Genomic DNA, 26,930 nt, shown 5'->3' with positions numbered 1-26,930 from the left:
ATCATTCTCTGAGAACACCAGCCACCTCCGCTACACAACCACAGCAGGCGGCCACACCGGCTTCCTCTAGTTAAACGCAAACAAGCCCGCTCCGTAGGCCGGCCCGTACCCAGTGCCGGCAAGACATGCCTCCCCCTGGACCAGGGAGTGCCAATGATTTGTCAGGGCAGCCTCATGTAGGCTCTGGAGACTCTATGGAACTCTATGGGACTTGTGTGGGGAAGGTGTGGGGGAAGGGTGAGGGTGTGTGGGGGAATTGTGGGAGAGTGTGAGGGGGTGAGGGTGTGTGGGGGAGTTGTGGGGGAGGGGGGTGAGGGTATGTGGGGGAGTTGTGGGGGAAGGGTGAGGGGGTGAGGGTGTGTGGGGGAGTTGGGGGGAGGGTCGTGGAGGGTTTTTTCACTTACGTTTACATTGTTACATTTAATACACCGGTTGTGTGAAAAACAAGACCTGAGTGGACATTCATCATTGCACATGTGTCATTTATTCAGTTACAGTGCATAGTGTAGATGTACCCCCACACCCAGTGCCCTCTGTCCAACCATCATGTCACCCTCTGCTGCCATGTGTGTCACTAATATTGTGCAATCACTGACTTGCTTACAGTACGGCCCTCCTGTGCATCGCCACCGCAATGATGTCCAGCCACATCTTCTTCTTCCACTTCATCATCACCAGGTGGTAGCAGTTCAATGTCAGGGGGCAGGGGCACGTTCCGGCGGATGCACATATCGTGCAGCTTGACATATGCCATGATGATCTTGGCCACCTTCACATGCCTGTAGAGGAGTGCCCCACCCGACTGGCTGAGGCAGCGAAACCGTGCCTTCACCAGGCCAAAGGTCTGCTCGATGTCCACACGGGTTCGGGTATGGAAACGATTGTAGTCCTCCTCGTGCCTTTTCTGTGGGTTTCGGACAGGGGTGAGGAGCCACGGCTTCAAGGGATAGCCACTCTCACCTGCATGAGAGGCAATTAAAGGTAAATGTCATGCGAATAATGATGGACAGCTGTACTAGTCACACATGCCGGCAGTTTATGGTTGGTCACATGCACATGTCCCTGGTTGTATGCAAGTCATTTTTAGGCCCTCAATGTGTCCTGTGCCATGGAATAATGGTGTAGGTTGCATCTTCAAGATGATACATGGTGTGCTCATGCATTGTGTGCGCATAGTGCTGTGTTTGTGTGAATTTAGTGATTTGTTGTTCTGTGTAGGATTTTCTGATGGTGAGCGTTGGTAGTAGGCTCTGCAATTTTTGGCATTCTGCGCTGATTTTTCCCATGGTGACGTGCAGGATTCCTGTGGTTGATCCGGGATATTGGGCACAACAATGTGTGAAGATCTTTCTTGCGTCACCTTCCATCTGCACCTGTTTTATAGTGGTATAGTTTGTGATTGCGGTAAACCACCTCCATGGCATGGAGGCCACCTTTTGTTTCTAGTATCTCCTGGGGAGTCCGCGGTAGAGATATGTATTCCGTTGTGTGCTTGAGGTGGGCATCCGCCACTTGCTTCAGGATGCAAGTGAATGAGGGTGGGGATATGCCATGCTTGTGCCACACTGTGTGCTGGGAGGTGGCTGTGGAAAGGAGGTGGAGCACCGACACTACCTTCAGTAGAGGGGGGATGGCGGTGTGTATTTCAATGAGGCTGACAGTCGTGTATCATGTCCACAATGGTGGTGATGATGTCCCGGTCCAGACCGTACAGGGTGTGGTTGTGCTGCAGGGTTGGGTTGGAGGGACTGGCTCTGATGTTTGGGATTGGGGGCTGCATGTGTGGTTACGCTGGCTGCACTGGTGGGGCATGCAGGGCCTGTCTCACCCTCCTTCTCCTGCTGCGTCTCCTCTGTGGTGCCTGCTGGTGTTGTTGGTGTTGTTGCTGGTGTTGCAATGCATGCATGTCCTCCATCTGAAGTGTTGATGCTGCTATTGGATTGATCTTGGTGTGGTAAGGGGTGTGGTGTGTGGGTGTGCTCCTTTTGTAGTGGGCCAGACTCCATTGCCTCCACATGTGCTGATTGTGTGCACCTGTGGCAGTTGGGATCACTGCACATGGCATTTTACGGTAGGTCTTCGATGCCGGTATTTACTGCATGCCGGTAACCACTTTTAACGCCTTCATGAAGCCGTTATTTGCATGTCCGCTTACCTTGTGACCTCCTCCAGTTTACGGCATGCCACTATTTCCGACATGGTGGGTCGCGTGCCCGCGCCCAGACCGCTATTAACGGCACCGTACTTTACGATGCTGCTATTAGCGGTCAGGCTGGTCAGAATAGCCCGTAGCAGTAATCGATGCCGATATTCCTTTACCGGCATTGTTGTTCCCTTAGCACCAACCTCGGAATGACCCCCTTGGTCTGATCTGAAAAGCAGACAAAGATAGTAATGAATGGAGCTAACAGTGGCTGAAACCAGGGACATCATTTCACCAAAATGCCTGGGGTAGCGGAAGTGACATCACGTGACCCTTGACCTCTGATGACATCACAGGAAGTGATGTCATTTGACCCCACCCCGAAGTGATATCGCAGGAAGCGATGGAACACAACCTTTCACCCATTGAGAAAACAGAAAGTGGCATCACATACCATTGTACACTACGAAAAATATGGTTACGATATCACTATAATGTGATGTAAATTTCATACAAGAATGGATCCCCATATGTATCACTAAGATCAGTGCGTATTGGCCCATATTACCAAATTACTGTGACTGCAAGCAGACGTCCATGACCAAATGATAATGATGTGTTATTATGTAGCACTTACCCTTAAGCGCTTTATATAGAAAAGATGTACACACGATTTTACCCAACCTGTGTTGGTACTGATTTGTCGACCTCAGAAGGATGAAAGGCTGAGTTGAGGCGTTTAAGAACAGACTAAATCAGTGACTCACCCCCTGAAGTGTGCCTGAAATAAACCTTTAATGAGTCTAGCAATTATTGTATAGAATTCCAGAAAGACACATTATTTGGTATTCCTATTCTTTCTTATTTAGGGTCAGTGCTGGAAGTGTTAGACTTATGGCACTCCTGTTCTTATTTTTCTTATTTTTTTAAGGGGCTTGAACAAGAAAGCCAGCCTCTCCAGAAGTAAAGGGCCACATGGTGCGGGCCACAGCCCAGGAGCTTGCATTACAAAAAAATAAAAAAATAAAATACTTATATTTTTTTTCTTTTTTACTTTTTTTTAGAGGTCACAAGGTAGACCTCAGATGTCGCAGTTGCAACCTCTGGCAACCCCTAAATGACATCCCTGGCTGAAACCTGGCCATCCGTATTCATCTTTCCTCAATATAGGGATGGTGATAGGAATTGAGGAAGCAGTGCAGCCGTAATAGGTCTACTGCTGTATTTTTACGGCTCTGGCCAACCCGTGAGGATGCCCCAAATTTGCTGAAGCAATGTGCATTTCTATCTTGTATTGAATGGCAAGGACGAAATTAATATTGTATATTTTTGATTGTTCTTACTTTTTGCAGGGTTGTGATCAGCAAATGATTTATGATATACTGATGAGGCTGAATTCCATCGTATATTTACCTGGAGATTTTGTCTGCAAGAAGGTGAGAGACACATTTTATTGGTAAAATGTTGCATTTATGCTGTCAGTTATACGATATACACATTGGCATACATTATATGTGGTGCCTTACCAATACACTGGCAGAAAATGCAGATGCCAGCTTAAAGAGCACTTGTATACTGTAAGGATATATATTTAATATTAAACTTTTGTATAAAGTGCTTCCTATATTACAGTGGAATGGCACTAGTCAAATGACCCGCAACAGCAATCCAGTGCCACAAGATAAGACAAGAAACAGGGTGTTTTTAATCAGAATATTTTTGTTTTATTAAAAAGAATCACTGATTGAAAATTCAAGTTGTCCCTTTACTTGCAATTCTGGGCGAGACACGTCATAACACTAGAATTTAATTCAGACTACAGTGAAAAATAATTCACCACTGCAGCATGCCAATGTTTGTCTCTATTACATTTTTATCAAAATATAAAACATCAGGTTAACTTTGCACATACTTGAATATTTATATATAAATGACTATTCCATATAATGTTCTCAGGTGCATAACTTCAGTGCAATCAGCATAATGCCACTTTGCTTAGGGATAGAATTCTTTAAATATGCAACGTGACAGGAGTTTACTCACATTTGTAGTTGTCAAATTCAGTCTTGTGGGCAGCAGTTGGCCTCTGGGAAAGATGTTTTAGGATCCCTCTGGCAGGCACTAACATATTCAGAATGGGCAGGCCCTTGAGCGCCAGGTCATCTGGTTCTCCTCAGCCCTTTTGGGGAAAAAAAAGGAATTTGGTGCAAAGGTTGGAAAAGATGTACATCAATGTATACATCTCATGTAATATTTTTAGCATGAGAGTTTTTTGCTTGCACCTCCTTTGAAAGCACATTTCCATACATGGAAGCTAATCACTTATCAGTTACCAACCATCTGCTTACATGCTCCATTTAAAATGACAGAGGGCTTAATTAATGGTTTCATCTATGCATTACTAGTTAAGGAACACTTTTGAGCGTGGTGAGCACATGTTATAATTTGAACATAATGGTTCAATGACAAAGCTAATGAATCTTCCTGGAATAAAACACTGATCCTGACAGTGAAATTGCAATTAGTTTAAGTAGTGGTGGTTTTGAGATTCGCATAATAATGCAAGACCTTCACGAAGTTGGGTTTAAACCACAATATAGTATTTAGGAAGAAGACACCTCACATTAGCAAATCCACCTGCTGAATGCATAGTAGGTGATTCAGTAATAGATGCCTGGTCATTCTTGTGAATTCAGTTCAGCGGCAGGTCACTAGCTTTAGTTTATAGGATCTCAACACTGCATGATGTTGTCAGTCTCACAGTTAATCACAATGTGTACAATTTTTTTTTCATTTAAATCAACCATTTTCACTTTTAAATATAATAGTATGCAATGCATTTCTCTAAAACCATAAAATATATAAAGTGTACAGTGTAATTCTTTGATCTGGTGGGGTGTAGAATGAGTATTATGATTCTATACACTTCGGTGCTTCATTTCCTTGGTGATAGAGCACTGGAGTTGAAATTCCACACATTGTCCCCTGGTGTGTATCTTCATTAAAGAAGAATATATGCAAATATATCTGAATGGTGTCTTTATTTTAATTAGTACCGCTAGTAAAATGGTAGCAAAAAAGCGTGTTATCCTTATTAATTTGAGGATCTGGATTTACATAGGTCCTTGGAAGAAGATTTCAATGTTAGTTCAACGCAAAGTTCCTAACAGTTATGTTTGCCATGAAAAAAAAGGTTTATACAATCTTCTTTGTCTTGATAGTGTCCAAAAGTTAATTGTTACTTTTTAATAAAATACCTAGCTCCTTCTCGCTCTGGCAACTTTGGTCTTTCCTTTGGGGTGAGTGTCATTCCTGCATGTTCTTCATTAGTTTATCCAGGCTAGAAGACGTTTGGGGCTAGTTTTACAGTTAGAGAGGCATAAAAGGCTGGTGGAGAGGCATGTAGGGCTTGGGTACAGAGGATATATAGAGCTACTTCCTAAGATACATTTAAAATGTTATGAATTTGCAGTCTATAATACAATTGATGGTGAACTGGTCTTCAAAAGATATGGTTCATTTTGATGAAAGTTAAGGTGCTGCTTAGTGATGGCTAGTAACACTCAGACTGCTAAGTGTGTCAAAATTTATAAAGATAAGAATTTTCTAGTCACCTTTTCGAGCACCTTCACTTGTTGCTCTTAGAGGGCTAATAATGTTCATAACACTTGATTCATTTGTCATGAAATATTTAATGAACTCCAAGTTACAATGTGCCCTCGACACGTGTTTCACCAAATCAATTGGTTCATCAGGAGGTTTTCTAAGGAAAAGACTTTTTCAATTTCATTGGTCAAATTTTTTACCGACATGAATGCCTAGAGAAGAGCGAAAAAGTGAATTGAAATGCATGTACTGATGTGACAACATAAAAAAGAAAAACAAAATGCATTCTTTGCACTCTAAACAACCTTTGACATGAATCTTTGTTTTAAATCTCAAGAGAACAGGCAGTTGATGACTGATTATGTAGGTAAATTAAATTTTAACATTGGAAACGTTTTGCATAGTAGTAATCTCGTAATAATATTAGCAGGTCATAATTTTCAGCGCTCTTACCTTTTTAGAGCTTTGGTTTATGGAAAATCCTTTTTGTCTCGAAATACGAATCCGTAGTGCCCCGTGGTTTGTGTCAAAACTAGTTTAAATTCAAAGTTGTTAATTGCAAGTTACCTTAGTAGTTTCATTTGCATCATGCTTTCGCAGCTAAGAGAAAGATTCTGAGAAAAAGAGGCAAGGTGCTTTTAACTAAGAACAGCAAATTTGTATAATCTGCAATCTGTGTGTGCGATCACAACAGATAACAAAAACGGGGAGCATTGATCTTACCTTCAAAAGTCTTATGATTGAGACTGGAATACTTCACGCGAGCGTCCTGCTTTGCAAGTCTATTTGGGCACAGACTGACTTAAAGATGGCCGCTTAATATTATACCCGTAGCGTCATGACGTTCGCAAGCTACGATCCGAAAGCGCCATTTTGGATCGGTCAGGTGACTTTATTTATTTAAAGGGTTTCACAGATCAATTAAGTTCTAAATGTTAGTAATAATAAATATTTCACTCAAGGTAAATTGTTGTCCATGGTGAACTGATTTCTTTAGATGAGTCACAGTTGTAAAATACGTTATTGGGCACAGACTGACTATCGAATTGCCTAGTTATGTGCGTTGCATGATGACGCTCAGAAGATACATACCGAGATGCCATTTTGGATTGGGCAAATGATTAAGCTATAGTTGGAAAACGAAGTTCACTAATTAAATAGGTCCTGAATGTTGATATTTTTTTATAAAGTTAACTCAAAATACATTTTAATACATGAGATAATTCCCTTAGATTACAGTTACGAAAATAGGTGATCTAATCGATTCGGAAAAAGTCACAGAAAATCATCTTTTTAAGCTACATTTTATTTATATATTTAGTTTTGGATTAGTACAATTTAAATAGTACACTCCAAACATTCATAATTTCACAAAACCGTCCTTACCTAGCCTTCTAGCCTTCTAACGCTCATTCCAAAATATTTTCCGCCAGGTCTTAATCTTTTCCAGAGGCCATTTCAGCTTGGGTTCAGGTGATTCCTCCATCTGCCTAAGAGTTGATCGTAGATGGCAACTTTACAGCTGGTTAATATGAAAACAAGAAGTGTTTTTCTGGAGGCAGGATTTTGTGTGAACCCAGTTTTCCTCTGTCCTTTTTCCTTTCGTAGTTTGTAGGTGACCAAATATATCTTCCAAGGCTCATTTCCAAGAAAGCAAAAACATTCTCTCTTTAGATTTGAAAGTTATAGAGGTATACTTGGTGAATTACTTTATTCTCTGTCTTTGAGGTCACAGTGGGTCTTTATACTGAGCACTGACTTCTCAAGTTGGGCGTAGGCAAATTCCTGTACATTTTTTCAGAGCTTTCCAATAGATTTCTGTGTAGAAGAGGCACTAATAAATGTCTGCTCCTGTGATCGGTTTAACAGATGCTGAGGTAACATACATTTTCTACAAGTCCTGACTTTAAAAGGGAACATTTGGGTGGCTGAAGTAGGGGTAGATTTCAGAGCCATCAAAACCAGTGACGATTGTAAGTCCCAACTGGGTACTGTGATGAATCTATAGTGAGATCATTACTAGGACCCTGGTATGTGGCCAGGAAAAGGCAGCCACTACCAGATCCTGAACCTGGTGGCGGTATCATGTGGGAGGATCACATGGGAGGCAATTTATGCCAGGGGAAATTAGTGACCTCCTTATCTCATGAGTGTCCTATACTTCCTAAAATACTGATGCCTTATTGTAAAATAGAACAAACTAATGTTACACAATCTCCTATGGACTTCAGATAATGCTTATAGTACTGGGACAAGGAAGAAGGGCTCAGAGGCAGTGAAGATTCAGAATGCTACTTTCCAAAAAGTGCAGTCTAGTTGTTACAGACCAAGGTATCTGAGCGGGACATTTAAATCCCAATATGAGGCACAGTTGAGGAAAGGAGAAAGATAAGGAAGAAGATGGAGAAGGCAGTACAGAAGGTGTAGCTGAAGCAGAGGCTGTACGTGGTGAAGTTACTGCCCCAGAGAAAAAAACGCCAGCTGATGCCATCGTGGAGAGTGAAGGCGAGTGGCCTGAAAGAGGACGTGCAGTAGGAAGCAGCGCGTGGAGATGGAGCTCAGCTGGTGAGGAGACATGCTCCCAACTCAGCCCATGGTGAGACAGAGAGAGGAAAGGTGCAGAAGATCAACAGAGCTGTCAGAGCTCCAGGAGACAGGTGCGCAGCTCACCGAAGGTATGCGGAAACAGGAGAGAGGACGGGCCTTATGTCAGAAAAGCAGTACTCCAATACCTCCTCCAGTTCCCTTAAAGCCTTTTCCAAGTATAGATGATCCCTTTTCCCAGATAGGTATGCATCCTCTAGAAACTTCAAAATTAGGGAATCGATATAAACTGGTGATCCTAGATTATGCAACCCATTACCCGGAGGCTTTTCCCCTAAGGAATAATACCTCACAACAGATCTTGAAACACCTGCTTCCTTTTTTCTCTAGAATTGGGTTTCCAAAAGAGATTTTGACAGACCAGGGATCCATGTTTATGAGTAAACTCATGGCGGAGGTTAAAGAGATCCTCCAGTTTAAAACTTTACGCACCTCCATTTACCATCCCAAAATTGATGGCTTGGTAGAAGCTTTAATAAAACTTTGAAACACATCTTTAAAAAGTTAGTAGAGGCAGATGGGAAGAATTGAGACATCATGATACCTTGGCCCTAGTTACCATCAGGAAAACACCACAGTCTTCCACTGGTGTCTCCCCATTCAAATTTGAGTATGAAAGAGAACCAAGAGATGTGCTTGCTATGTTGTGGAAAACTTGGGAAGAGAGAGAGAAGGCTACCCTACTCTTATCTCAAAATGCTCAGCGATTAAAGGAACATATGGCAGCAGTTCGACCTGTAGTTCAGACTATTATGGTCAAAACTCAAGAACATCAGAAAGATCACTATGATAGAAAGCAGTAAAAAGATCTTTTTCCGTATGCCAAATAGTATTAGTTTTACTTCCTTCCTCGGAGAACAAATGCGCTCCAGATGGGTTGGCCCTTATGAGATCATAGAGTGAACAAGACCTTCTAATTATCGAGTCTCACAACCTGATAGAAAGATTAAAACTCACATGTATCATATTAGCCTTCTTAAGAGGTATTCAAGAAGAATCAGAAGCCATGTTAAATGTTGATATCATTGAGCCATCACAAAGTCCTTCGTCCTCTTCTATTGTGCTGGTTGCAAAGCCTAGCCAATTGTGGAGATTTGTATTGACTTCAGAAAAGTTAATGAAGTGTCACAATTGGATAGCTACCCCACACCCCATGCCTAGGATAGACAATCTTATTGATAGGTTTAGGGATGCAGTATATCTTTCACAATAAATGTGGCCAAAGGATATTGGGAAGTCCCAGTTAACCCTGCCAAAAAACCAAAGACGACCTTTTCCAATTCTATAGGTCAATTCCAATTTAATGTTTTATCCTTTGGTTTACACAGGGCCAATATGATACCTTTCGCGGAGCTTATATTGATGATATTGTTATCCATAGCAAATCATGGCAAGAACATATGTCCCACTTTTATGTTAGTGTCCTTTCCCCATTTGTATAGCCTCAATGCACTTTGTGGTTGGAACGCCCTTTGTGACCACAGTCCATGTGTAGGAAGTTTTAAAAGTTTAAATTAAAAGATGCATGTGTGCATTTTTGCTGGTTTTGGACTTATGTGGGATGGCTAGGCTCCAGTAAGTAGCCCAGAGGTCAGGCATGTGGGTGCTGTTGATGGTTTAGGATCGAGTGCTAGTAATGAAGATTCGATGTGTACCCAACTAGACCGAATTTCTTCTTGTTGGTTGTTGATGTATACCAATGCCAGTGGTGTTGAGGTATGTTAGGGGTTTCAGTGTGGACAGGAATGTGTGCTGCGAGACCGGAATACCATAGCCATAGCTTCATTCTAGGGTGCATGGATGGGTGCCCGTGCCTGTGTCCACCGACATGGTGTAATAAATACGCACAGTACGCCTGGATGGACCTCGACTGCAGCGTTCTCACTCTCGGTACAATGAGACTGGCTGATCTCGCTACTCATGGTCTCCCTGGAACGACTACATTAGGAGCAGATCTTAGTACACCCTCATTGTTTCTACACGCATCCCAGCATACACATTTAGTGAGCATTTCCTTGTAGTCCTAATACTTTCCATGACTACTCTGGCTTTCAGGAAAATTGTACTCACAGCCAATCCAAAGAAATTTCATCTATCTAGATCTGCAGTGAAATATTTAGGCTTCCTTGTAGGGAACGGATTGGTTCAGCCTCAAACTGAAAATGTTAGCGCTGTTGAACAAACCCAGGCTCCAAACACCAAGAAAGAATTCAGGGAGTTTTTGGGTTTAGTTGGTTATTGTAGACGATTCATTCCTACCTTTGCATCCATCACATCCTTAACGGACAAGCTTAGAAATGCAGAACTCCAGAAACTCAAATGTCACCTGGTAGACCAAGTGTGTTTTGATAAATGAAAGCATATTCTGCATAGTGAACCTGTTTTTCAGGTGGAAGGCTTCAACAGAGATTTTCATCTACAGACTGATGCATCCTATACTGGTTTAGGGACTGTACTCTCACAATACCATGATGGTATAGAACATCCCAGCCTCTATATTAGTAGGAAGCTATTTCCTCAACAGAAGAACTATGCTACTCTTGAATTTCAAGCCTTACCCATTAAGTGGGCTGTGACCTATTTAAAATGCTATCTAACAGGCAGGAAGTTCCGACTTATTATAGTTTATGCCCCCTAAAATGGCCTAGCCTTCAAAAAGGTACCAATGCCTGAGTCATGCGCTGTTTTTTGGATTTATAGCCCAATTGGTTTTCTGTCGGACTTCGAAAAGGAAAACAGCAACGTAATGTAGATTTCCATTCCCAATTTCCAATATAGGCTGTGTAAACCAGTGACGTTAGGGAAGAGTATGTGATAAATCTAGTGAGATCATCACTAGGATCCCGGTATGGGCCTCCTCTCATGTGGCCAGGGAAAGGCAACCACCACCAGATCCTGACCCTGTGGGTGGTATCATGTGGGAGGATCACATGGTAGGGACTCACACCAGGGATAATTGGTGACCTCCTTATCTCATGATTCCCATATACCTCGTAAAATATGAATGACTTATTGTAAAATAGGAAAACCTAATGTTACACAATCTCCTATTAGCTTCTTTACCCATAGTGCTTAGGATGAGGAAGAAGGGCTCAGAAGAAGTGAAGATTCAGAATGCTACTTTCCAAAAGGTGCAGTGTAATTGTTACAGACCAAGGCACCTGAGTGGGACTTTTAAATCCTAAAATGAGGCACAGCTGAGGAAAGGAGAAGGAGATGAGGAAGAAGATGGAGAATGCAGAACAGAAGGCGTAGCTGAAGCAGAGACTGTCCATGGTGAAGGAACTGCTCCAGAGAGAAGAACGCCAGCCGACGCTGTTGCAGAGAGTGAAGGCGAGCAGCATTTCAGAGGGTACGCAGCGGGAAGCGTTGTGTGGAGAAGGAGCCCAGCTCACAAGAAGACGTGCTCACAACTCTGTGCATGGCGAGCCGGTGAAAGGGAAGCCACAGAAGATCAACAGAACTGTCAGAGCTCGAGTAGACAGATGCGCAGACAGACGCGCAGCTCACTGCTACAGCTTACCACGACCAGGATCTGCCAAAGAGAGCCGGTGAGTTAGCTAGATGCAAACGCTGACCCTGGGGTGCTCAGCATGAGGACATTGTTACAACCTTGTAATTTTGAATACCGTACAATGAATGAAACAAAGCAGAAACCCCATAATCTTGAATACCAAACAATTAATGAAACAGAGAAGTGGCAAAAGCATAAGTTCCCTTATAAGGGAATACAATTGGGGAAAGATGATATGATGCATTTCCAACAGCCAAGAAACTGTGAATCCATAAAGAGGTGACAAGGGTGCATCTCTCCCTTATTGGGATATCAACTGGGGGAATCTTCTAACCCAAACTGCCAACAGTCAAGAAGCTGTCAAGAAATAGTTAAGAGACACTTTGAGAATAATTCTTCTATATCAAGTTCTCAGTTTGGGGAATACTGGAACACCCGTTACCAAGAGTCAAGAGACTATAAACAAAGACAGTTATTGTTCAGCACTCCTTCCAAGAGGCATTGCTTTGGAGAATCTTGGAATCAATATTGCTGGCAAGTTTGATTGTAGCTGTAGGAGTTTTCTCCTGGCAGGCGAGTACACCAGGAAAGGGATCATAGTAGTTAGTCTTGGCAGGTGAGTATATCAGAAAAGAAGAAGATGGTTTAAAGAAGTATGTTTGTGGCAAAAAGGTGTGCTGGAAAGACCTTTGTTGAATCAAAGATCTTATTAACCTTATTGTTTGTTCAACAAGCTGTGGTATCACCAAGAGGAGTTGTTTTGCTATCCTGACAAAAGTAGTTCCTTTGAAGAAGGTGTGACATGCTAATAATTGTTGAACATTTTGAAAAGAAAAATTGCTTTGGTTTTGAACTGGTGTTTACAAACAAAGGACATTTACCTTTCAAAGAAGGATACTGTGGAAAACACCAGTTGTTTTGAATTGTGAACAAGCATTGCTAAAAGCTATTTGCTGTGTCAAGGGGAAGGACACCGCGGATGGAAGAGAAGTTTTGTATTGCCTTGCACAGAACTTTGTTGAATCAGAACTGTGCTCAGAGTATTCCTGAATCGATCCAGGGGAAGGGAGCCCAACCCTGGTCACAAGGAGTGCTTTCAAAAACCTTTGTTTGAATTGATAAACTGTCTTGTTGAACTAAACTTAGCCGTACATTCCTTGTATAATTTTGTTGTGTGTATTAGTATGAGGGACTTTTATGGGCACCAGGTGATTTTTCTTTAGTTTTAGTTTGCTAGACAGGGAACTCCTTGTTAGGATAAGGAAAGATAGGTGTTAATCCCACTCTTTTTCATTTAATAAATGGCAAACTTTGAGAAAACTTTACTTTTGTGTCCGTCTCGCATTTCCGACACCTCATAGACCCCTCTGCTAGATGCTGGGTGGCAGGTGACATGTAGCTTACTTTTTACTCCTAGAATTTCTCACATTTCAGTGATTAATTCACTGATACAGTGACTAACCCGGTCAGCCTCAATCCTTTGAGGAAGGCCAACATGAGAAAAGATAATCAACAAAGTGGTATCAGGCTCTGCCTTACAATTTATGGCTGGGAGGCCTTTAATTCACCTCATAAATAGTCAAGTGACCCCAAAACGCCCTTCAAATATGTATTGAGGTCTTGACCCATGTATAGCATGTAGCCTGCAAACAACATCACATAGTATATCTTTTGTCTTTTGAACCCTCCTATGACAGGCAGTAGCCACATCATAGGAGTGATTTAGCATAACACGTTGGAATGAGGTAGGTGCCACACTTTGGGTATAACCAGCTTGGAGTTTCCTATCCAATAATCCATCTAAAAACATTTTCTGAAATGTCATTAATACTCTCACATCTTCCTTATTCTTATGATCTTGTTCAGACAGGGGAACGTTTTCTGGGTCTTGTAGATATTGATAACAATGGGCTTTACTTTCTGTGTAGTAACCAAATTGATAACTGTAGTATCTTTACTTCATTGAAAGATGAAAACTTTCCTTTCTGCACCAGATGGTGATAAATTCACCACTGTTATTTGTATTTGTTCCAAGAAGTATTCCATATCAAAAGATTCCACTTGATGACCTCCAGTTTTGAGTAAATGTACTACCAAATGATTGCCTGTTTTGTCAGCACCTGCATTGTTAGAGGGACCTATGATCTCTTTCCCATATAAATTTATGTTTATTGACATCACCAAATCATCTATGGTTTGGATCAGTTTGCCATGATTTAAGGGTTTGCTGTTAGCACACCCAATACCCTTATCTTTCCAATTTATCAAATGTTCCACACGTTTATTTTGAACATACTCTGTATGGGTAATCATCCCCAGTTCTTGGAATTGATGATGTACAGCAGATATGATGGATTTGATAGATGGACATCCTCTCTGCAACCTGACTACTGACTACTCCAGGGATCAATACCATTGGGGTCATTATGAGGCTGCCGGTAAGCCACCATTAGTACTGGCGGCTTACCGGCAACCTGAGTTTACTTTTTCTGCCGCTCGATATGCAGGTATTCCCAGGATATTATGGGCAGTGGAGGAATGGTAAGTTGGCCTTGCCACGGAGTCCATGGGATGGGAACCACTGAAGCACCGGCACCCTTGTTAAAAGTGCCTGTGCTTACATGAATTATCTGCTGGAAGGGGTCTGAACTACCGGCAGGTCAGGCCTGCCAGTGGTTCACTGCCCCTACCGCCATACTCGGAGTATGCCGGTCTGGAAAAGGTGCTGGTACACGTTTTTACCAGCACCTTTTTGCAGACCTGCATACTCATAATGAAGCCTTATGAGTGGTTGAGTATTCTGGAAGGTCATGCACTCAAGCATTTCCAACATCAGCTGCTAGTTCTTTCTCATCATTTTCAGGTATATGATAAAAACAATCATCCACATTATCTGTGGGCATTTCCTAGAAGGAGGTCTCTTCACACACCTTGAGGAAGTCCATATCATCTATTGAGTCATGAGGCTGTCTGACTCTTTGTATTATGGCTGCATATGATCTCTATAGTGTATCCCTTTAACGAAAAAATCCTTGACTAGAGACACTCCCAGTCAATATCCCATCACTCTGAAAATGTTGTACAGACTAAAATTACATCAGGAGTACCTTTTCACATGCAGTACAATTTATTTGGACAGGTGACAATGTGTGACTCACAAATGAAATTACCTTCTTAACCTGGTCATGCTTCTGATACAAGATGTTAGAAAATCCTGTCTCCAGGAAAAATTCCTTGTTTTGAGGGGTACACCAAATATGATGCTTGGAAAAGGTTATTTCTCATTGTTTCACAGAATCTGCTTGTGAGGCATCCCACTCCTAGTTCACCTTTATCTTCACTTGATGGACTAGGGGCTGAGTGATCACTGCCTAATTCGCTATGAATTTACCACTGTAATAGGTAAATCCAAAAAGACCTTGTGCCTCATTAGAAGTATGGCAGAGCAGGAAAAAACAGAACTACCGCCAGTGTTCCCGCTCCATGATACTACCGGTATGGCCCTGGATTGGAGGATTTACCTCGAGCATTGTGCTGAATGAGAATCCTCAAACTCTCCACAGAAAATCGGCAACATCTGCAGAATTACTGCCATGGCAATTCCACCATAAAACCCCCATAGAGTCCTATGGACTCAAACAAAATGGTGATTTACACCACCATTTATAATCCAGCGGTTATTCCGCTGTACCAAGTGGCCGTAACGGTAATTCAGTTGGGCGGTATTCCGGTGGATTTACTGCCAGAATACTGCCCGACTCGTAATGAGGCCCTTGTAATTTACATAGATTGGGGGCCTCATCAACGTTGGAAAAGTCTTGGCCTTCTTTTTACTGAGTGTTAGGGCCCTCAGTTCTGATTTCATGGTCCAGAAGTGTTATTTTGGTTCTCCACCATTGTGCTTTCTGGAATGATAATTTAGCATCTGTGTTCCATGGTGGTGGATCTCATCCGGGTGTTCTTCCACATTTGTTATTTCTATCAATAAATCATCCACATAGGCCAAGTTCCCCCTTTCTCCAAGATCAGGCATGGCCTTATGTAAGAATATATTAAATTACTTCTGGCTATTAATATACCCAAAGGCTGTACAACTCCATGTATAGTGCTACCCCCAAAATTGAAGGGTAGCATATGTTGATGTTCATGGGTACTGAGAAGGCCCAATAACCATTTGTCAAATCAAGAGCAGAGGGTTCCATGTTCGCAGAGCATTTTCCAATGGGGTTTTGCCATTATAAAACACGTCTGTGAATTAGGCCCACAGTTTTTTGCAGAGGCATTATTACATTGAACATGCGAGGGACACCCCTGCAACCCTGTTTTATTTGTATTTTTTACAAGGGTAGCGGGGGACATCCCCACAGCCCGTCCCCATACATAATGTCACCATGTATAATGATGCCAAAGGCTTTTCCCAGCGACATTATGTATGGGGACATTATTACCTGACACCGAGCAGAGTGTATATATAAGGGACTTGGATCTGTGGAGTACTCTGATCAATGCAAAGGAGAGGTCACCTTGACATGTATACTCTCTTATTTAGTACCCTTAGGGTCTACACATAGGGCCTCATTAGGACCCTGGCAGCCCCAGAATGAACAGTGCAGGTAAGGGACTGGCACCGTTCATTCCGGGCCGCCCTATTACGGGGTCTGCAGTGGGTCCAGCTAAGGAACGCCTGTTCAGACCAAGCGTCCTTAGCGGGAGCCGCTAGCAGACCAGGATGCCAACAACAGGCCCATCATTAACTGGCCCATTGTTAGCATCCTCCCCATTCCCATTGAACCCAAGGGGGCTCAAATGGGAATGGGGATACATTTTTACCGGCGCCCAGAAAAGGGCAATTACCGGGTCCGCCAAGGTCAGCACGACCCGGTTATTGGGCACGGCTACCGCCAGGGTCGTAATGAGGCCCATAGTCTCCATTGTTCAATGGGTTTTAATGTTCCTAATGCTGGTTTATTAAAGGCACTATGAATTAGATGTATGATCCCATGGGATTCCAAGTTTTTGATAACTCTATAGGTATGGGTGTGTAATGTAGAGACATGTGTCCACAGTCATATGAAACAACAGTGAAAATGTTATGGAAATCCAGAAACACTTGTTTCAATGGTTGTTTTTCATCATTAGTCCTGCAGGTAGCAGCCAGGTTAATCTGATCTATGACCATCTGACGCAAACCTGACTAAATGGGGATTTATTTGATACTGGTTCTTTCATTACAGGGAATGGCACTAATCTAACATCCCTGCCACTCAAACTGGGACAAGAAACACACTGGGCTCATTATAGGTTTGACGGTCCAGGGCCGCTGTGCCCGAGAGGTCTGACCCTGCCGGGCACAGTGGTCATGGTAGGCAGACTTTTCACAGGAGCACCGGAAACATAAGCAATGGTGCCGGTGCTCCTGTGTCCCCACTCCCATAGAGTCCGATAGGACTCTATGGGAATGGGGATTTACAAACATATCAGCGCCTGACTTCCCCGGCTGACGGACTCGGAATGAGCCAGTGGCAATGGGAGGTCAGGTGCTGGTAAATTATTCCGAGTCTGGCGGCAACCCGCCGGTAGCACCGGCAGGGTTACCGCCGGACTCTGAGTGAGGCCCACTGTTTTAATTAGAATATGTTCATCTTCTTAATAATAACTGTTTCAAAATGCAGGTGGTCCCCCAACTCACAATTCTGGAGAGGCCCCCTCAACGCATACACCAACTGCATTCAGACTACAGTGAAAAAGAAGTGACCATGGTATCCCATTTATTTTTGTCTCACTATTATATTATTATTAAAACATAAAACATCAGGTTAACTTTTCAGATTGGCACTAGCATCCGCACATTGATAATTAGATATACATCACCATTCTCTATAATATGCTAATGTATTTCATTTTACAGCACAGTAATCATCACAGAGATTAGTTTTCATTGCAAGTTTGAATTTACGAAGAAAACAAAAATTATGACTTTAACAAACACTGATAATGGTGGTATAATCAATAACACTTTCCATTTTTTTAGAGAGATGAGTCTTAAAAATGTTTCTTTCGCACTTAAAATGAAATATATTTTAAAAGAACAGTTGAGAAATGTGAGTGAACTAATCAACTGGACTGTCCAGATGAAGGATTATCTGAGAGAATGGTAACATTAGAATAGAGAAGGATTAGTGTTCAGAGCACATAAACAGATAATTTCAGAATGATCTCTGGTTTTCAAATTAGAAATAAATGACAAGGGACATTTTAAAAAGCATTGATTTCCTTTTGGAATGAGATGAACTTGCAGAAAAGGATAACTTACCCTAGCACATTCCTATCATTGCATTTACCTGATATGAAGCTTGGGGAAATCTTTATTTTTGAACCTTTATTTATAAGAGTTTTCACAGAGCATTGAGCCCTTTAATTGCTTTGCCAAATCAATTAAATTGTGTGATGAAATCACAGATTCCGCGAGGCCCTTTACTTTCTAAAACAAGCCCAAGGACTTCATTATTCATTTTATCTGGAGAGAAACATTTACCCACCACCCTTTTCTGGGATTCGACAGCAATCAGCATCTGGGAAAGATGTCTCAGGAACCCTTTAACAGGTGGAATGGGCAGGCAGCAGACTCCTAAGTCATCTGGTTCTCCTCAGCCCTTATTCACCTATGTAGTAAAATGCCCCCAACTGTGGTCTCCTACAGGCTCATTTGGAAACATCCTCCTAGACACAGCCCTTTAAAAATAAATTGGTATAGATAATGTTCTGCCCAAATTGTGTGGGTGAGCATATAGCAAGAACATTTTCTAGTTCTCACTTCTCCTATATTAACATGACCTTTATACTCAGCCATATACCATCCACAAGCATCATATGGCACTGCAATTTTGATTGTGTGGGTTGTATGATTTGGTTCCTTCAGTTTCTCACACCCAAAATGACCCCCCTCCTTGATTCCAGCGGCCTAGTGAATTAATGTGTCCTAAGAGGGATGTGTCAGCTGTGAACTCACCTCTTCCCTTGGAGTGGAAAACTGTACCCAGCTGAAATATGAATGTGTTATATAACTCTTCAAGCAAATACGGGGCGTGGCTACGAGAGTCATGTGAGGAGTCGCGTCCTGGAGGAGCTCCTGTGATCCTAGAAATGATCCTTGACAATAGTGCATATGCAGATGCACGGAAGTCCTGAAAATTCGTATGCCCGCTTATGAAGGCGGTGCAAGGCTTGGCAAACTCCTGGAGCCCGGGAGACCCATGGGGCCGGAGTTCCGAACACTGCTGTGGTAGCAAAAAAGGCGACACAAAATGGTGGACAGGAGGTGAAGAAAAAGGACCCAGCCGGCGGCGCAAGGACGGCGAGGAACAGGCAACGGGCAGACACGGCTGCTAGCTGTTGCGCGTGGGGGCCCTCGCATAGCAGGCACGGGCGCTGGAGAGCCAGTGTTGGCGGACACCGAAGAGCGGCGCCGACCCCGAAACACAGCGGGATGGACCCCTAAGCATACAGCCCTCGAGACTCCACTGTGGCGAGGGACGGCTGCCCACGAAAGGTTGGGAGGCGGCGCTGACAAATATATGCAGCAGGGAAGGATCCGCTGTCTAGCTTTTGCATAGTGCAACAGCGCAGAATAAGGCCGCCGGTGGTGGCACAGCGCACAGATAAGCAGACACATGAAGGGGACATGGGAGCCCCGTGAAGTGCATATTGGGATGCCCACGGGGGAACAGCGTGGCGTCCCTAACTAGCCCTGCAGGGGAAAGCCACAGAGGACCCAGCCATCGGGGTGCTCCCGAGGCGGAGGGGCACTGGTGAGGACGTAGTGGCATGAGAACGAAGCACGACACTAGCTGCCAGTATGAGCACGCCTTGATTATGGCTCGCCACTGAGCCCACGAACACATGCACACGCGGTCTCTCCCTGGAGGGGTCCATGGTGGATACTTTGTTGCACCGCACGCCTCGCAACAAGCGCGGATTCCAAATAAAGGAACAGTTAATCCAGGAAGACACATACAAGACCCTGCCACGCGAGAGGCTCGGTGGGCCCTGCCTGCGCTGCCCTGCAGGGCAGTTCTGAGTAGACGGACAAACACGGGGCAAACGAATATCACAGGAAGCCATTTGAGGGACGGTCACATAGGTGCAGTGACCGCTCCCCCTGAGGTTGATGGCCCCTACGAAGACAGTGAGAGCTGCAAAGTGAGGAATTTGGGGGCAGCCAGCAGAGCCACCCTGTGCACACAAGAGGCGCTGAGGGCATAACCCGGGGCACAACTTGAAGCGGGGACCCGCTGGAGCTTAACCCTTGCAAGTAACACCTTCTGCTGAGGGCAGCCAGGGCTGCAACAACACCCAAATAGGACCACGGGCCCCGGGGGCGCAGACAGTGACCTTAAATATCGGCTGTCGGAACACAAACACAATAAGAAGCGATAGCGCTGAAGTACGTGGGAGGACACAACCCACTCTGGACGTGAATTAACAGGGCATGGGGACCCCCACTGCGGCCTCCCCCGCGGGCCACCGCTGACTACAAGGTGACCCTGAGGAGCTGAAGGTGTAACGCTCACCTGACTCCCACGGAGGCGCTGGCCTGGTTCGCGCTGCTATGACCTCTTCTAAGGTGATGCGCAGGGTTCGGAAGACGGACTGGACCGGGCCCCCAAATCTGGCTTGTCTGGCTCGCAGAAGTATCCTTCTGTAGGCGAAAATAGGGGATTAACTGTCTGCGGGGTAATGCAATCAGCCTCCCACTTTCCCCTCTCACCCTCCTCAAAACCCTTCTGTGATTCCTCGTAGCGTCTCACCTTAGGGTCTGGAAGGTCGAGCTCTCCATCCTGCTTCTGATGCAGGGGCGTGTTGGTATCCAGTTACTTCACTGGATTTTCGGATTGGTGAGAACCAAACTTGCTTTGCTTCCAGGTAAGTTTTTTGATAAGAGGTCCCCCTTGTGTCCATGCATTAATGTACTAATGCTAGTGTCTTTTTCCCCATAGGGGCCGGGGTACGGAATGCCGGGGAACAGGCACCGACCCGAGATGAGAGGTGAAATCCTTGTAGAAATCAGGTAAGTCTTTAATGAGCGTTTTTTGGTAATGTCTTTTCATTCGCTCATTAACGCTGATGTCTCTTTTTCCCCTTAGTGGCCGGGGTCCGGAAATGCCAGGATACGGCGCGGACCCGAAATGAAGAGGGAATGAATCAACAGGTAAGTCTTAACATGGAGATTTAGCTTTCCTTATTCCCTTCTCTCTCTCACCTTTTGTTCTGGTCTTTTTCTCCCTAGGTGCTGGGGCGTGACTGCAAATCCGGATGATCGCTGCTGAACATGGAGGTGCCCTGTAAAGGTGAGTGGAATGCGGCGCTGCAGCGATCGACGTGATGAGCTTTTAAATAAAAGTCTTCCTTTTCAGGATTGTCGGCGAGATGTCTCCGGGATGCGGATTTAGCAGGTAAGGACTTTTCTGTTCTCTTCTTCTCTTCCTTTGCAGATGATCCAGGATGCTGGCGGGCGTGGCAGAAGTCAGGATGCAGGAGCAGACACGGTGAGCGTCCAGCTGCTATATGCAGAACAACGCGAAGCACGTGTGGCTGTTCAGGTGGGGTTTAAATAGCCTTGGAAGAAGTTCCAGGTATGTATCCTTCCTCCAATCAGGTATGTATCCTTCCCCGACCATGCCCGGATGGTAAATTAGTCCCACAGGTAAAGTAGCTCCTTTCAGGCCTCAAGGAGGCCGGGATCCTGCAGCATGGTCTGCATCAGGTAAGTGCACCCAAGCACTTCCATAATGAGCCTGGCGCCTATGGCGCCAGGACTGATGTCTTTTATGAGCCTGGCACCATAGGCGCCAGGACACTGTCCAAAGGGCCCCTATATGTGGTTGCTGGGTCCTTCCTTGGGGACTGGATGTCCGCTTTCGGGGACACAGGGCTTGAACCGGCTCCCCGGGAGCGGGCATCATGACAGCACTCCCCCCCAAGGCCCCTCCCAAGGTTGTTCCCTCCGGGGGTTTTGGTTTGTCTGGGAAGAGTCGGTGGAATTTCCTGACTACTCGAGGTGCATGCACATGGTCGCTGGGTTCCCACGACCTCTCCTGAGGTCTGTACCCCTTCCAATCAATTAGGTAGAACAGTTTTCACCTAAACATTTTTGAGTCTAAAATGTTCTTCACTTCAAATTCGGGCTCCCCATCTATTAGAATAGGTTCTGGAGGTTTGAGTAGTCGGGTTCCGGGTACCACTGGTTTCAGAAGTGACACATGAAAAACAGAGTGAATTTGCATACTAGCTGGTAAATCAAGTTTAACAGCCACTGGGTTAATTATTGCCGTAATAGAATAAGGTAACAGATATTTTGGGTTAAAAGTTCGAGGCCCTTTGAGTGGTAAATGTCTGGTAGCTAACCACACTTGATCCCCAATCTGATACGGAGGTGCTTCACTCCAATGTAGATCAGCATTCTCCTTGTATTTTCTCTTGGCTTGTTGTAAATGCGTAGTTGCCCCTTTGAAGGCTTGGGTAATTGTAGAATGCAGATGTTCTACTGCAGGCATTCCGAGGTTCTGAGGTGAGTCAAGGTTTGAGGTTCGAGGGTGATGCCCAAACAAAGTATAAAAAGGACTGTGGCCAGTTCCAGAGTGTACCGAATTATTATATGCGTATTCGGCTATCCAAAGAATGTCTTTCCAGTTGCTTTCAGATTGCTGTAACATACACCGTAAGTATTGCTCAAGGGTCTGATTTGTCCTCTCGGTCTGACCATCGGTCTGAGGGTGGTGACTGGTCGATAATCTTACGTCGATCTGCGCCATTTGACAACATTTGCGCCAGAAGTGGGAAAGGAATTGGCTTCCCTGGTCAGAGATTAGTATAGATGGGAATCCATGTAGCCGAACAATATTTTCGAGGACTTCTTTGGCTAGGACAGAAGCTGAAGGTAAACCTTTCAAAGGAATAAAGTGGGCCATTTTGGAAAACAAAATTATACCCCGAACAAGGAGGCAGGTCCGTAATAAAATCCATTGATAGGGGGTGCCAGGGTGCTGGCGGTATGTCTAGAGGTTGAAGGAGACCGGCTGGTCTTTTCTTTTGACTTTTATTTTGGGTGCAAACACCACAGGACATCACAAAAGATTTAACATCTTTTCGCCAAGCGGGCCACCAAAATTGTCGTTTCACCTTTTCCTCTGTCTTGGCAATACCGGGGTGTCCCTCTATTAATGCATCATGATAACCGGAAATAACTAGTTTGTGTAATTCCTTATGTGGCAGGAATAAGCGTCCTTGGAAATAAGGTAAACCATTATCTATGGTAAAGTCTGATCCCTTTTGCATCTAATCCTGTAAGGTTGTAGGGTCCAGGAGTTGTTTCACTCTGGCTTGAATGTCTTCAAGCGTCTGTAACGAAGTCATGCCTAGAATCCTCTGTTCGGGAATTATTGGTACTGGTTCTGAGTTTGTATCAGATTCTCCCATTCCAATTCGGGATAAGGCGTCTGCTTTGCCATTCTTGCAGCCAGGTCGATAGGTAATCACAAAATCAAATTCAGCGAAAAACAAAGCCCATCGGAGCTGCCGTGATGACTGAGCCTTGGCGGTTTTCAAATACTGTAAATTCCGGTGATCAGTGATCACTGTGATGGTATGTCAAGCGCCAAGCAGATAATGCCGCCAGGCTTTAAAAGCGGACTTAATGGCTAACAGTTCTTTGTCCGTGATTGCATAATTAACCTCGGGTGCCGAGAATTTTCTGGACCAAAATGCTACGGGATGCAGTTGGTTGGTTTCGGGATCTCTTTGGGACAGGACAGCTCCCATGGCTAGGCTGGATGTGTCAGTCTCGTCGACATAAGGGAGATCTGGACGCGGGTGTTTCAATATAGGTGCAGAGGTAAACTTAGGTTTTAAATCCTGAAAGGCCTGCTCGGCTTCTTCAGACCATTCAAAACTTTTATTTTTCCTCAAGAGTGCAGTAATGGGTTGTACCACGCGTGAAAATTCCGGGATAAACCTGCGATAGAAATTGGCAAAGCCGAGTATGCTTTGAACCCCTTTTACAGAGCTAGGTGATGGCCATTTGAGGATGGCATCCACTTTTCTTGAGTCCATTCGGACTTCTTTGGGTGTCAGAATGAAACCTAGAAACTCGACTTCTGTGGTATGGAAAACACATTTCTCCAATTTAGCAAATAGTTTGTGTTGGCGCAGTTTTTCAAGTACTGCCCTGACGTGTTTTTTGTGATCAGATTCCAAAGAGGAGTACACCAGAATGTCATCGATATATACGACAACACAAACATCGATGAGTTCCCGAAGGACATCATTCATGAAGTATTGGAAGGCAGCCGGCGCGTTACACAATCCGAAAGGCATCACCTGGTACTCGAATAATCCGTATTTAGTACGGAAGGCAGTTTTCCATTCGTCGCCTTCTTTAACTCGTACCAGATGATAAGCCCCCCGGAGATTTCACTTGGTGTATATGCAAGCGAGGCAGAGGATAACGGTTTTTAACTGTTATCTGGTTCAATGCGCGGTAATCGATACAAGTTCTAAGGTCGCCTTCTTTTTTGGGCACGAAGAACAAAGCCGAGGATGCTGGGGACTTTGACGGGCGAATAAAACCATTAGCTAGGTATTGATCCAAATATTGTCTCAAATGCAGATTCTCAGGTTTGGTAAGGGCATAAATCCTGCTACAAGGGGGTTGTGCACCGGGCACCAGATCGATTTGGCGCCATAGGCGCCAGGACACTGCCCAAAGGGCCCCTATATGGGGTTGCTGGGTCCTTCCTTGGGGACTGGATGTCCGCTTTTGGGGACGCAGGGCTTGAACCGGCTCCCCGGGAGCGGGCATCATGACAGCAGGCCATAAACCAGGGTGCCCGGCGGAGAAACGCAAAACAAAATCATGATGGCACCAAACAGGCTAAAACAAAGGGCAAGCAACCCACGCTGGATGAGTATAGCAAAACGCTGCTTACGGCAGAAGGAGCCAGGAGCCTGCTTACGGCACCACGGGTCCTGACACCACAAGCAAAGATCAGCAAATCCTGGAAGCAATAGCGGACCTGAAACTTGCGTGGGAAACTAAACTGGAATCGGCCATGGTTGAATTGAAGGCAGCACTAGAACTCAAAGTAGGTGCGGTGCAGGAAGAGGTGAACCTCCTCAGACAAGATGTCAGAACGCTAGCAGAACGTACAGACGAATTGGAAAAGGAAGTAGCCCCGAACACAGCTGCAAGTGCGTCCCACAAAACAGATCCACATCCTTGAACAGCGTGTGAGCAACCTTGAAAACAGAGCGGAGGAAGCAGAGGGATGGGCCCGGAGGAATAAAGTCTGCATTTCGGGTCTGCCGGGAGGAGCAGAGGGACCAAGCCCCACGGAATACATCAAAACAATGCTGCTGCAAGAAATAACCGGGGGGGTGCTGACCCAAGGATTCGCTGTGGAACGGGCGCACAGGGCCCTGACAAGGAGGCCACCACCAGGAGACCCACCGAGGCTTATAATAGCCAAGATCCTGAACTATCGAGACAGGGAGAAAATCCTAGAGCACTTCCGGCCTCACTGGCGCAGATGGTCAGTCGGGAGCAGATGGCGCAGCATCTCATTTCTACACTTCAGTACCACTAAGGTGGCGCCACAAGCCACAGGCAGCATTCTAGGCATCAGAAGAGGTCCTACAGCACAGACTCTGCCCCCAGCTTCTGCGTGTGTTTATCTGGTGTCATGTCCTGAGCAACAATACATTGCTACTCCCCTTAATCCCCTGGCTACGCTCCGTAAGTTAATTTCCATTCTAAACAGGAATTCTGAGATTCTAGCTTCTAAATTGCTTTGCTTACTTTTCCTTCTTTCTAAACACACAGCTTACACTTCACTACATCTGCGATAATCTTGCTCTCAACGCCCGTTCAAGGCAAGCCGTACCAGCTCAGAAACCACGCCTCCCTTTTCTCTTCTTATCAAGCAGTGCCTCATTTAGAGTGTTCTGTGCTAATAACTCTTCTTCCTTATATCACAGTCACACAGTCCGTTGCTTCCGCGGCATTAAAAAATAGATCTTACTGATACCGGAGCTCGCTGCCTCTCCCTCATTCTTCCGCGGCAGCCACTCAGCTCTTGGAGCAGAACTGTCCCAGACACGGTAGGGGTGCTTTCGTAACACATATCTTCCTAACAGTCTTGACCCTCTCAACAGCATTCTCTTATCCACACTACTGTTACTCCTTCTACTGCCTTTCACCCAGGTCCGCTAGCAATCCCTCTTGAAGTCCCTGTAAGCAGATTCTTATATTAAAGCACAAACCTTGTTCATAAGGTAATTTTCAATGGAGCATGGTTAACAGACTGTCCTCCTATATTTCTTATCACTAATCCTTGACTTCTCATTCCAGTGCCTTTCAAAGAGTTCCCAAGACCACCCTCCTCTGACAGTCTTCTCAGCTTCCTCCATGCTTCCACCAGATCCACAAGAACAGGGTTTTCTTCCCCCTGAGGGTTTCCCTGGAAGCCCTATCTAGCCCTGACTGTCGAGTCTTGGGGCTGGATAGGGCAACTAGGTAAATTCTCTACTCTTCAAGTCTGCTGTGCCTACTCCAGGTTGGTGCCTTTTCCTTCTTTAAACCTACTAAATTGTTATCAGTGTGGTTAGATTCTTACACTGGTACACAGGGATACCTCGTGTACTCTCCTGACAGGTTTCAATCCTTTTCTCCTTGGTTTTACAAAGTCTTTGCTAGTCCTGATACATCCTTCTCAGGACCCCATTAGGTTATATATTTCTTATACACTGTTCATTTTGTCCTTGCCTCGTGGGCTTTCTTATGTAACTGCACGTTCAATTGCCTAATATACTCTCCTGCCAGTGATTTCTTAAATGCACACATCTAAAACTGTCTGGTATACTCTCCTGCTATGACTTTATTAAACACAACTGCCTGGTATACTCTCGTGACAGGGATTTCTTAAAAGCACATCATTGCAGCTTTACTTTGCCTGGTGCACTATCCTTTCAGGGCTTTTCTCATGTAGACTTTACACACACTTCAAAATC

At 44.6% G+C, this 26,930-nt stretch overlaps 1 protein-coding gene across 2 annotated transcripts in view; it reads left to right on the top strand.

Annotated features, from left to right (window-relative positions):
- Window positions 1-26,930, top strand: part of CNGB3 (cyclic nucleotide gated channel subunit beta 3) — a 1,205,394-nt gene that overhangs the window by 1,001,704 nt on the left and 176,760 nt on the right. For both annotated transcript variants that reach the window (XM_069621307.1, XM_069621308.1), the window contains exon 15: window positions 3,496-3,579. In XM_069621307.1, coding sequence (XP_069477408.1) covers window positions 3,496-3,579 — 84 coding nt within the window. The remainder of the gene's footprint in view (window positions 1-3,495; window positions 3,580-26,930) is intronic.

Source organism: Ambystoma mexicanum, chromosome 5q (genome assembly GCF_040938575.1).
Source record: "Ambystoma mexicanum isolate Mex_15411 chromosome 5q, UKY_AmexF1_1, whole genome shotgun sequence".
Classification (NCBI taxonomy): domain Eukaryota; kingdom Metazoa; phylum Chordata; class Amphibia; order Caudata; family Ambystomatidae; genus Ambystoma; species Ambystoma mexicanum.
This window is presented reverse-complemented; position numbering and strand designations above follow the sequence as displayed.